Source organism: Tachysurus vachellii, chromosome 12 (assembly GCF_030014155.1).
Source record: "Tachysurus vachellii isolate PV-2020 chromosome 12, HZAU_Pvac_v1, whole genome shotgun sequence".
In the NCBI taxonomy this organism is placed as follows: Eukaryota; Metazoa; Chordata; class Actinopteri; order Siluriformes; family Bagridae; genus Tachysurus; species Tachysurus vachellii.
In genome coordinates, this window is record NC_083471.1 from 8,140,933 (window position 1) to 8,153,663 (window position 12,731).

The 12,731-nt window shown below is 41.3% G+C and overlaps 2 protein-coding genes across 3 annotated transcripts in view; one reads left to right on the top strand and one right to left on the bottom strand.

Moving 5' to 3' along the window:
- The window catches only part of rpl7l1 (ribosomal protein L7-like 1), a 7,795-nt gene extending 3,188 nt beyond the window's left edge, over nt 1–4,607 (top strand). Inside the window, exons 3-6 of the mRNA XM_060882649.1 lie at nt 1,592–1,752; nt 1,844–1,981; nt 2,061–2,170; nt 4,148–4,607. Coding sequence (XP_060738632.1) covers nt 1,592–1,752; nt 1,844–1,981; nt 2,061–2,170; nt 4,148–4,356 — 618 coding nt within the window. The 3' untranslated portion in view covers nt 4,357–4,607. The remainder of the gene's footprint in view (nt 1–1,591; nt 1,753–1,843; nt 1,982–2,060; nt 2,171–4,147) is intronic.
- Nucleotides 4,608–7,682: 3,075 nt separating this feature from the next.
- The window catches only part of enpp1 (ectonucleotide pyrophosphatase/phosphodiesterase 1), a 53,197-nt gene continuing 48,148 nt past the window's right edge, over nt 7,683–12,731 (bottom strand). Inside the window, exons 19-23 of one of the 2 annotated variants that reach the window (XM_060882646.1) lie at nt 11,033–11,168; nt 10,466–10,540; nt 10,088–10,220; nt 9,749–9,905; nt 7,683–8,308 (exon numbers count right to left, since the gene is read on the bottom strand). In XM_060882646.1, the coding sequence (XP_060738629.1) occupies nt 8,156–8,308; nt 9,749–9,905; nt 10,088–10,220; nt 10,466–10,540; nt 11,033–11,168 (654 nt within the window). In that variant the 3' untranslated portion in view covers nt 7,683–8,155. Of the gene's footprint in view, nt 8,309–9,748; nt 9,912–10,087; nt 10,221–10,465; nt 10,541–11,032; nt 11,169–12,731 lie in introns of both variants that reach the window. The other variant, XM_060882644.1, reaches the window with a different exon arrangement.

Here is a 12,731-nt window from a genome sequence, read left to right on the forward strand (position 1 = left end):
GGTCTCCGTGTTCCGCCAGGTGGAGTAACATGTTGAACTAACTAAGAGTTTAACAGGCTTAATTTGACTGTAAACTAATTATGTTGGCTTTGTAGAAGCCAACATTCTGTTTTCCTATTTAAGCTTAGACAAAAATGTATAAAATTTAATGCGGCCTAGGGCTTTCGAGCCACATGCACCAAATTCGGATATGTTGTAGACCCTGGTCTGAAGTTTGTTGCTATTACTTTTCTAAGCAGTCAGAGTACCGGTACTTCCAGCACCGGGTCTAAAATGGCCTTTTTTCCCCATAGACTCCCATTATAAAATTTGAGCGAGAGAGAGTGCGTGCGAGCGAGCGAGAGAGAGAGAGTGCGTGCGAGCGAGAGAGAGTGCGTGCGAGCGAGCGAGAGAGAGTGCGTGCGAGCGAGCGAGAGAGAGTGCGTGCGAGCGAGCGAGAGTTCGTGCGTGCGAGCGAGCGAGAGTTCGTGCGTGCGAGCGAGCGAGAGTTCGTGCGTGCGAGCGAGCGAGAGTTCGTGCGTGCGAGCGAGCGAGAGTTCGTGCGTGCGAGCGAGCGAGAGTTCGTGCGTGCGAGCGAGCGAGAGAGAGCGCGCGAGCGAGAGAGAGTGCGAGAGAGCGAGCGAGAGAGAGTGCGAGAGAGCGAGCGAGAGAGAGTGCGAGAGAGCGAGCGAGAGAGAGTGCGTGCGAGCGAGCGAGAGAGAGTGCGAGCGAGCGAGCGAGAGTGCGAGAGAGCGAGAGAGTGCGAGAGAGCGAGCGAGCGAGAGAGAGAGTGCGAGCGAGAGAGAGAGAGAGCGAGAGAGTGCGAGCGAGAGAGAGAGAGAGCGAGTGCGAGAGAGAGAGTGCGAGAGAGAGAGAGCGAGAGAGAGTGCGTGCGAGCGAGAGAGAGTGCGTGCGAGCGAGAGAGAGTGCGTGCGAGCGAGAGAGAGTGCGTGCGAGCGAGAGAGAGTGCGTGCGAGCGAGAGAGAGTGCGTGCGAGCGAGAGAGAGTGCGTGCGAGCGAGAGAGAGTGCGTGCGAGCGAGAGAGAGTGCGTGCGAGCGAGAGAGAGTGCGTGCGAGCGAGAGAGAGTGCGTGCGAGCGAGAGAGAGTGCGTGCGAGCGAGAGAGAGTGCGTGCGAGCGAGAGAGAGTGCGTGCGAGCGAGAGAGAGTGCGTGCGAGCGAGAGAGTGCGAGCGAGAGAGAGTGCGTGCGAGCGAGAGAGAGTGCGTGCGAGCGAGAGTGCGAGCGAGCGAGCGAGAGTGCGTGCGAGCGAGAGTGCGTGCGAGCGAGAGTGCGTGCAAGCGAGAGTGCGTGCGAGCGAGAGTGCGTGCGAGCGAGCGAGCGAGTGCGTGCGAGCGAGCGAGTGCGTGCGAGAGAGTGCTTGCGTGCGTGCGAGCGAGAGAGTAGTGCGTGCGAGAGAGAGAGAGAGAGAGAGTGTGTGTCAGTGTGTGTGAGAGAGTGTGTGTGTGTCAGTGTGTGAGAGTGTATGTGTGTGTGATGACCTGCAATGGACTGATACATATTTATACATATGCATATAATTAATAACACACTGATAATAAACACCAGTTCATCTATAGCCTCTAAAGTTTTAACAGAAACTTTTTTTAAACAGACAAATAAAGGACAGTTGAAATTCACACGTCTGGAGGAGTTCCATAAGAACAGCAAGAGGAAACACAGAGATGAAGTGCGTTTGGCACGAAACCGACACAGACCACCACCTCCTCTCCCTCTAGCCAAGAACAGCCTGGTGTTTGCTGTCCGAATTCGACAGTAAGACCCTTTAAACACTTCTCAATAACCTTCTGTCATCCTGTCAGGGTCTGAAACAGTCTTATGTGTGTGTTTTTTTTTTTTTTTACAGGATTAAAGGCATCAGTCCGAAAGTGAGGAAGATCATCCACATGTTAAGACTGCGTAAAATCTTCAGCGGAACTTTTATTAAAGTCAGTAAGACCTCCATGAACATGCTGCAAGTGGTCGAGCCCTACGTCGCCTGGGGGTAAGAGAGCCGTGTTTTAAAGCTCGGTTTTTTAAGTCTTTGGATCTGATTTATATGAAAATCTTAATGTTTTTGACAGATTTCCTAATCTGAAGTCAGTTCGTGATCTCATCTTGAAAAGAGGCCAGGGAAAGGTTGATAAGAGAAAGATTCCTCTTACAGACAACGTCGTCATCGAGAAGCATCTAGGTAAGTTTGTCTTTGCCTCTTTCTGCACATCGTTCTGTACATTCGTCAGTCGTTATTATCTCCAGAAACGTCACATTAACCGTCTTGAGGAGGTCTTTGTGTTTTCTTTTGTGGCCTGAGCATAGTGTAATGGGAAAGCGACTGACTGAGTTTTCAGGGGTTTCATTAGGTTTAGATTCTTCAGCTGTTTTTGTTTGGTGGATGATGGGAACAGGACAGGACCATTCCTGATAGCTTATAATAAATAACACGTACTGAAAAGTCTGAGAAGTGTAACGAATGAAACACTGGAATGCAGCTCCGTTACCAGATGTTTCTGCAGTGTTTGTTTTTCTGCTTACGATGTTTGTAAAGACGTTTAAAATCCAGAGGACGAGTCGTCATGTTTGTTCTTTGTCTCTTAAACTCTTCAGTGAGAGCACATCACGTCTAAAACAAATCACTTGTGTTTGCCAGATTCGGTTGATTGGTCTCCGTGTTCCGCCAGGTGGAGTAACATGTTGAACTAACTAAGAGTTCAACAGGCTTAATTTGACTGTAAACTAATTATGTTGGCTTTGTAGAAGCCAACATTCTGTTTTCCTATTTAAGCTTAGACAAAAATGTATAAAATTTAATGCGGCCTAGGGCTTTCGAGCCACATGCACCAAATTCGGATATGTTGTAGACCCTGGTCTGAAGTTTGTTGCTATTACTTTTCTAAGCAGTCATAGTACCGGTACTTCCGGTACCGGGTCTCAAATGGCCTTTTTTCCCCATAGACTCCCATTATAAAATTTGGAGGTTTATAACTCGGCAAGCTTTCGAACTATCTACACCAAACTCGGCCAGCTCCTTTAGGGTGATACTCTGAACAAACTTTTAAATTGGTGTACCGACTGGCCTTTCGGTTGCGCCGCAGCCTCGCCCCAGAATATGCAAAATCAAAAAACTTTTTACAACATGGACATGTGACATATCAAAACACTCAGAACAAAGAGGGGAACTTCCTCACGTGTATTCTGATGACGTCACATGCTCGTCTCCACTTGCCTCCAAATGTTTTGGCACCCTATCTTTCTGTCCACTTGCCTCCAAAAGTAACACTGACCATTATGTCCACTTGCATCCAAAAAGCACCGGCCTTTGCGAATACTTGCCTCGTCAAAGCCAACATCAAAGTTTGTTGCAACAAACTTTACAAATCTAGTTTATATTGCCTTTAAAAAAAAAAAACTACATCACTAGCTAGCTAATGCTGGAGTTGTCTGTAATTAAAACATTAATTATGATGAACTTATCAATAAGTTTTATTTGTTTCCACTACGTCATCTATGTTAAAACGTTACGTCTTAAATGTTCTCACAAATGACGGAGTAATAATTATTAAGAGACATTTTTTATCTTCAGGCTCTCTACGAGGGGTATGTGTGTCTTTCGAGTCGCTGCGGGTTTGACCTTCATTTTTCACTCGCTGTATTTTAGAGCTAATATTTAATAATAAGCCGAGCATATTTTAACTAATGTTACTCTTATACCTAAATAAAGTTATACACGCAGATTAGACCCAAGTGCAGGGTGAGGTCTCTGTACCTGAGTGTGATGTGAGGGTGAGCACCAGGGGGCAGTGTCTCATTACCCACAACAGAGAGCTGTTTGAGTGTTGTAGAAGTCTAATAGATTTACTAATCTAAAGAAAGCTCAGATGAACTTTAAAGCGAGTGTATTTTCTCTGTAAGTCTCTGTGATTTAACTGATTTTTAACTCCACAGCTGTAACTGTCACAGAGAGCCGTTTTTTTAGATATTAGAGAAAGTAAAATGTGGGATTCTGCAGGTTCAAAAGAACTACAGCTGGTGTAAGGCCTCACACTGTAGATTCACCCATAACACTGTAGATGTCTAAATAAATCTGTTCTACAGTTCTGTGTGTGTGTGTGTGTGGGGGGGGGGTTAGATGACACTGATCGTGGTTCATCTCTGCCGTATGTCTCTGTAGGTCAGTATGGAATTATCTGTTTGGAGGATCTCATCCATGAGATCTACTCTACTGGAAAGAACTTCAAAGTGGTGAACAGATTCCTCTGGCCGTTCTGTTTGTCTGTTCCTCGACACGCGGCCAGAGACAAAGTTGGACTTCTGAAAGAGATGGGTGAGCCTGGACCTCGAGCCGAAGACATCAACAGAGTGATCAGGACCTTTAACTGAGCCTCTTCTACTGGAGCTCAGACAAACTGGACTGTTTTGCGGAGAGTCGTTGGCTTTCCTGTCTTTACTTTTTCTCATTCTGATGTGAGATTGGATGTGCTTTCAGATTGTCTTTACAAGAATGGATCAGATCAGATTTCATCATCACCAGCGTAATGAATGAAGTTGAAATGTTGCGTCTCTTGGACCAGGTTCTTTAACTCTGTGCAGCAGTTTATATTAAAACTAATGTGGTTTATTACAAAAACTAATGCAATGCCATTGCTGTGTCTGTGTGGGGTTTAGTGTGGTGAAATCAGCACTCACATCAGATTTAAAAATGAATTCTGAAAGCTAAGTGTAATATGGTGTTGAAGTGCAGGAAATATGTAACAGTGCAGCTAGCTCATACGAGTGAAGTCACTAATTTTTAACTAGCAGGTAATGAGGTAAGTGTTCTTGTGAAATATGGCCTTGTGCTTGGTGATGCCCCAGCAGGAGGCAGGAACGCAGACCTCCACAGAGAGAAGAGCATGAGAAACATCACTTGTAAGGTCATTTTTCACATCAAACATCTGAGCTACTTTTACTGCTCGACCACTGACCCCTTCAGTGTACAAACCTACAGTCATAATACAGATTTCTGTCTTTAAGTACCAATAAAATACAAAATCTAGAAAGAATAACTAAATTATGGGGTGATTATATGACAAAAGGCATGTACTCACTGATATCAGACATCAGGTCAGAGCTTTGTGTGTAATCTATATCCTGTTATTTTTGTTTTAGAGAATGCTGTCTGTTTCTTTAGAAGAAAATGACACATTTATGCCACTAGTTATACTCCTCCATCACCATGTAGCCATATTTTATTTTATTAAGGGAGTACGATCTGTACAGTCTTCTCATCAAGATGAGCGTCAAGTATCATACCAGCTATTTATTTTCTTTCAGTTTCAGTGACTGCAGAGCTTTAGAAAAAATATATATGCAGAATTCTTTTATTAAAAAGCTTTTCTGGACCTGAGTTAGATGAACGTTTGATCTCCAGCCCAGATTAGTGTTCTTCACCGTACTAATTGTCCGACTGTTCACTCTGTTAGCTTCCAAAGGAAAACGTGCTTTTAACACATACAATTTTTTTGCTGTTTAAACGGAAAAAAGTTCTTCCCAAAGTTGAGTTTTATTTGATGAAGTACTGTGACTTAAAACGATTCAGTTTTTAAGGTTTTTACTGGGATTAAGGTCAGGGGACTAAGGAGGCCACTTGAAGACTGAGCAGCATGGACTGTCTTAGTTGTGTGTGTTTGGGCTTGTTATCGTGTTGAAAAAAACGTTTGATCTCCAAACTCGTCCTTCATATTTAACAATATGTTCTGGAAAATGTGCAGTTAATACATTTTGAAAGTGACCGCAACTCTAGATCTTTCTGACATGTTCCACAGACATTCATCCGCTGTTTACTTGACAGTTCCAAGCATACATTTGGCATCAAAACGTTCTCCATGTCCTCCTGATCCTACTTGACACCATCCGACTAAAGCGTATTGAACTTTGACTCGTCAGACCACAGAACACTTCTCCAATCTTCCTTAATCCAATCCATTTTTTGTGGCTAACAAACTAATAAATTGTTTCTTTGCTGCCACACGACCTCTTAACCCAGGTCTTAACCTTCCGTCGCCTTGCAGTTCAAGACAATATTGGATGTTCCTGACCACCGTGTGACTCATACACGACTTTGGAAGCTGTTTTGAAGCAGTCACACATTAAGATAATGATTATATAATACAGCCAACATAGTAACTGACACCTATAGCAATTATAATCTATGAATAATGAACGCAGGCTTAGTATATCAGCTTTTTCATGTTTAATTACATCAGGAAAAAATGAAATTGTCATTCTTGAATAAAGTCTGAGAAGTAATGTTTCTCAATTCTGACATCACTTCTGTAAACGATTCCTCCCCTAAAACGGATTAGACTATTGTTAGTGCATGTGCGTGCCCAGCAGGAAAAAGGCGGGAAAGGCTTTAGCACAGGACGATGTAAATATTTAACAGAAACTTCATAGTAAATGTAAATCAATGTCATTTATACATAAATGTACCCCAAACACAAATTTTTACCTCAGAGTTAATCAAAATGAAATGTTATTGTGAAATAATATTGTCATGACTCATAAGGTCACTTTAAGCCTGAATGAAGCAAGCTGAAAAATACTGTATTATGCTAAGACTCGATTTGCACAATCGAGTGCAAAGTAACGCTATCGAGTGCGAGGAAGTAACGAGTGCAAGGAAGTAACGTTATGGTAAGATCAGATGTGTGCGTGTGCTCTGCCTCGTGCTCATAAATTCATAGGTAAGATGTTAGAAATCAGTTAATATACTGAGATGATGTATTATACAAAAACTGTGGCGTTTTTAAACAAATGTGTTTAATTTTTATTTTCAACATTGTTGGATAACGCAACACTAGAATCAGTCTAAACATCTGTTGTGTAATGATTTTAATAGTGAATCATCATGATTCAGCTGTGTGTTGATGTTTGTGAAACAACTTCTGTTTCTTATTTGTAGTTGGTTATTTACTGCATATGTTTGTTCATTAAGAAGATCCGGTTGAAGTAAGTTTACTAAATATGGTTCAATCAATCATGAAGATTTACGCATAACTATTTATTCTCAAGAAACTGAAAAAAACTGAGTGTGTGATTCACACAGACTACACACAGTGCCGAGTGTGAGCCGGACTGGTGTAAAGCTCTACAGCAGTGGAAACATGAAGGAGTGATGACGCACGCTTTGCTTCCACATATCTGACAGTGTGAGGGATGAATCTGGTTTAGTGGACGTCAGGAAAACACTCATTCCTGGTACATAGTGCTGAGAGTAAGCGTTCTGGTGGAGGAGGGTTAACGGTCTGGTTTGGGCTTCTTAGCTCCAGTTAAGGGGAATAACGCTATTGTACTAAAACATTTTAGACATTTGAATGGTTCTAATTTTGGAGAAGAACCTTTCCGTTTCCAGCTTGACTGTATTTAAGGAGGTTGGCGTGGAAGCCCTCATAGATCCCTGACTTCAGGGCCTTTCGGATCAACTGGAACTGGAGTCTTTCAACATTTCACTCAAGCTTTTGTAGCTGAATGAACACAAATCCACCACAGTCACACTGAGCATGAGTAGAATGTATTGGAACATTTTTCTGAATGTTGGAATTTTATGAATACATTTCTCACGAAAATACTTCTATAAAAGATCTATGAATTAATCCATTCATACCCAACTTGATAAATGGCCCATTGTTCACTCTGTGTGTGTGATGAACTGCAATGGACTGACATTACTTATACATATGCATATAATTCATAACACACTGATATTAAACACCAGTTCATCTATAGCCTCTAAAGTTTTAACAGAAACAGAAAGTTTGTATAAGAGGAATTATGGCTTTAATTATATGATTATACATTTTATTGAGATCAACACAATTTTATAAATTAAAAACACAGCACATGAATACATAATAAAGCTATCTTGTCTACATGTAAATATTATATGATTTCAGCTGTGATTTGTCTTTATATTAAAAGGACATTATAAAAGTATGAATGCACATATTAATTAAAAAAGATATAAACAGGAGGTTTTATCAAAAGAAGTCATTTGGATAACAGTTATAAAGCCTCTCTGGCTGAATGTCTTTGGTAGGGAGTTCAAGGCAGGCCTTTTACAGTAGCTGCTTATTCAGACAGAAACTATACTGACTCGGACCACAACATGAGGCTCTGGTAAAGTTACTACAATTAAATACTAAAAGGTTTTTAAAAAGGTCTTAAGTTGTAACACATCTTCAACAGGTAGACGGTCAGGATAAAAACTCAGCCCTGTTAGGAGTTCAATATCTCGTATCCGTGCAACGTGAAACTGCGTCCAGTTTTCAACCCAGGAATAATCACTTCTGTTCTGTAAGGGACAGATACACAGGAATAAAGAATACACTATGGCTGTGTATGTGTGTGTGTGTGTGTGAGAGAGAGAGAGTGGGTAAAAGACAAGCTCCTTTTCAAACTGATTTTTTTAACTTCACCAACATTTATAAATAAAAATAATGATTTGTGGATCATGGATTGCATTCAGAATACTGTGTATTAAGGTGTATATTGGGGTGTGTATTTACGTGTCAATAATGAAACACATCACACAAACAGACATACTCGCTGCTTGGACAGCACTGTAGAAGATGGCTGTGTGGTTATATGGTTATATTCTAAATCTTACTGCAGTTATTGTTAACAGCGAAGAGGGAAACCTTCCAGTCGATATTGGTTACCTGTGTGTGTTTAATTACAACCTAAGAAAAATTTTGTTTTAATATAGAGAATTTTCCCAATGTAAACATGATCCTTTTCTTTTCAGCTGCACCTGTGTATATTCATTCATTCATTCATCTTCTACCGCTTATCCGAACTACCTCGGGTCACGGGGAGCCTGTGCCTATCTCATGCGTCATCGGGCATCAAGGCAGGATACACCCAGGACGGAGTGCCAACCCATCGCAGGGCACACACACTCTCATTCACTCACGCAATCACACACTAGGGACAATTTTCCAGAGATGCCAATCAACCTACCATGCATGTCTTTGGACCGGGGGAGGAAACCGGAGTACCCGGAGGAAACCCCCGAAGCACGGGGAGAACATGCAAACTCCACACACACAAGGTGGAGGCGGGAATCGAACCCCGACCCTGGAGGTGTGAGGCGAACGTGCTAACCACTAAACCACCGTGCCCCCCCACCTGTGTATATGTTATTTCTATTTTCTTTATTAAAATAAAGACTCAAGATCAACAGTGAATATTCATACCCTATTTATAACCACTTTGATCTCAAAAATAAATGACTGATAATTTGTAGTAAGCTTATTTGAGCATATAAGGATCAAATAAGACATGATTCTAGTCAGTAGTAGTTTTTAATCTGATGATTAGTGACTGCGGGGGCACGGTGGCTTAGTGGTTAGCACGTTCGCCTCACACCTCCAGGGTTGGGGGTTCGATTCCCGCCTCCGCCTTGTGTGTGTGGAGTTTGCATGTTCTCCCCGTGCCTCGGGGGTTTCCTCCGGGTACTCCAGTTTCCTCCCCCGGTCCAAAGACATGCATGGTAGGTTGATTGGCATCTCTGGAAAATTTTCCGTAGTGTGTGATTGTGTGAGTGAATGAGAGTGTGTGTGTGCCCTGCGATGGGTTGGCACTCTGTCCAGGGTGTATCCTGCCTTGATGCCCGATGACGCCTGAGATAGGCACAGGCTCCCCGTGACCCGAGGTAGTTCGGATAAGCGGTATAAAATGAGTGAGAGAGCGTGAGATTAGTGACTGCAGCAGGAAACACAGCGACACTTACATGACACGTCTCAGTGTTATCAGGACGATGTGGCAGGATGAAGGATACCGTCTCAATTGGACCATCGCACTGGTGTAGAGTTGTCACTGAGTTCTTGGATGAGTTCTTACAGCTCGTCAATATCACAAAGAAATGAGTGGGTAAAGGAGCCGTAGACCTGTTACTGAAAAACATCAAGGTTACCATCACCTTATTACATAAGGTGATATTGATTCCCTATAAAAATATTAGTGACAACACGAACACTCTGATCATAATGCAGTTTTATTTTCTCATTAAAAGTGACTGACAGCTCTATGACTTTTTTTTTCCAAAAGGACACCGTGTCAAATAACTCACGTTGTTTTCTGTTTTAAGACGTCATATTTTCCATCAAAGTCTTTATCGAATATTGGTCCACTCATGACATTTACACCATTCAGCGCTTTGGAATATTTTACCAAAAGAACATTGTGGAAATAATCCCAAATACCTTAAGAAGAAAAAAACAAGTAACCATTAAAATCTGAAACTCTGGTGTGTGTGTGAGCATGTGTGTGTGTGTGTGTGTGTGTGTGTTAGAGTGAGAGTGAGAGTGTGTGTGTGTGTGTGTGTGTGTGCGCATGTGTGTGTAAACGTTAAAGTATAATTAATTAGTCAGCATAGTGGAACAATAAAGTATCTCTAAAGTAAACTAGAAGAATTAATACATTTAGGTAACAATAAATAAGGAATTACCTTTAAATATTGTAAACATTGGTGCCATGTTACTTGTGATCAGTGAGTCAGACTCATTTCCATCAGAAGCCAAATCTGTAGAAGACAAGAATTCAAGAGATATTAAACATTTGCTAGTATATGCTAGTATAAACACACCTAAGCTAATATTTTGTTGAAGGAGTTACACCACTGTTTTTGGGTTTTCTCCTGCTCTTTCTCACAAAAATATTCTATCATCTTGTGTCCATGGCCTGCTTCAGCTCACCATACAAAATTTTTATCCTGCTACTGAGCTTTATCATGCTACTGAAGCAGCTGATCTTTATTTTGGGTTAATCACAATAATTTCATCAATGAAAGCTGTATGATCTTTACTTTTAAAGACTGAAAGTGATTGGTTCGTTCTGAACATAGCCACACCCCATAATTATAAAACGGAGTGCAAATTGGTTATAGTAACTTTTTTATTTTTCTCCAAAAAAAATAAAATAAAATAAAAGTCTTTGGCTTTTTTTATTTACCACTGTAAATGTTAATTATGTTTTAAGTAAACATGAATATATACAGACTTCAGGTTGAACCTACTGGGAGGATGAAGAAACCCGTATGTCACTGTGAGGTTGTCTTTGTAGAAGTTGCAGGACTGACTTGCTTTGACTGGAATACGCACATCAGCACGAACACACTCTTCCTGTGAGGAACTTAGAGGCTGCACACCAGACTGAGAGAGAGAGAAAGAGAGAGGGAGAGAGAGAGAGATTGAGTGAGAGAGAGAGAGCAAGAGAGAGAGAGAGAGAGTGAGAGAGAGAGTGAGAGAGAGAGAGAGAGAGAGAGAGAAAGAGAGAGAGAGAGAGAGAGAGAGAGAGAGAGAGAGAGAGAGAGAGAAAATAAACAAGGAACAGAGAGTTTAGCTCAAGTCAATATTTCTCAAGTCCATTTTACACGTATAATAAGCACCTCGCTAAATAAGGTCTACAGTAAAACCATTTTCCCATGATGTGATTTTATACTCCATAAAATGTAGCTCTGATCATGTCTTATGTAATTTGCTTGATTTGCAAAACCTACTAGGGAACTAGTCTAAGGCTTGTGGAATTGGTGTGACAATACACAACAGACTCTGACTCAATAAATGTCCAAAATGTTAACATTTCTAAACAATTCTCCTGTCTTACACAAGTCTATCCTCTCAGGGTTGAGCTTCGTTTACACAAACTTTGTTTGGACACATTTCCATGAAGCTTGTCTGTAAAGTTTAATGCATACTACAAGATTATGATTCTTATTTTATCATCAAAATGTTCTTCACCATGTTGACCTTTAGATATTGACATGAAACCATGAAACCTGACCCTGACCACATCTGTCACACCGGGAGGAGGAAGACAGACCCATACGCAGGATAGCTTCAAATAGATTTAGGGTTAATAGGTTTAATAATTTAAAATACAAAGAACAGGAACAAAGACCAAAACTACACAGGACAAAGGACGAGGGTACACTGACGATGATTTCATGCTGGCATCAACAACACGGCACAGTTAAATAGACACGACAATGAACACATAAAGAACAGGTGTGTAGAGACTGGGAGGAGTAAACGAAGGTGGGGCAGACACGTGACACGGAACATACACAAACGCACATGGCCAAAAGTCCGGGCTGAACCGTAGCAACATCAAAGACCCAGGCTTCAAAGGATGATCATCTTAATTCCAGCCTTTCCTATGCACTGTTTGAATCAGGATAGTGTGTTGAACTGTGACCAAAACCCCAAATACAGACCCAGATAGCAGACGCACCCTGATCTCAGTGAGAGAAGAAGCAGCTTCAACTCGATTTCAACTTCAATTTTAAAGCTGGGTTGGCATTGCCGGCCCTTATTTTCCTGCATGTGCTGAGACAGTTTCCTAAAGAAGTATGTGAGCATCAATGCATTGTAAGACACTCATTTAGACTTTTACTATATTCAAATGCATAAATCAGTGAACCATCTCACTCATTTAAAATTTAACTAATTTAACTGAAACATAATAAAAAAGTCAATTTTTTCAAAATAAATTGTTTTAGTATGACTATTTAAACTACAACAGCCACCTCAATAATTGGCTCAAACATTTAGGCTGCCTACCAATAAGAGAAATGAAATTTTAGATTCCGCAAGAGCAATGAAATTGGGTGTATATGTTGTCAATGCAATACACATACAGTGGTGCACGTGCTGGACTATGAGTGTTTTTTTTTGTGAAAAAAAACAAAGGAAGAAATGAACAAAAGAAATAAT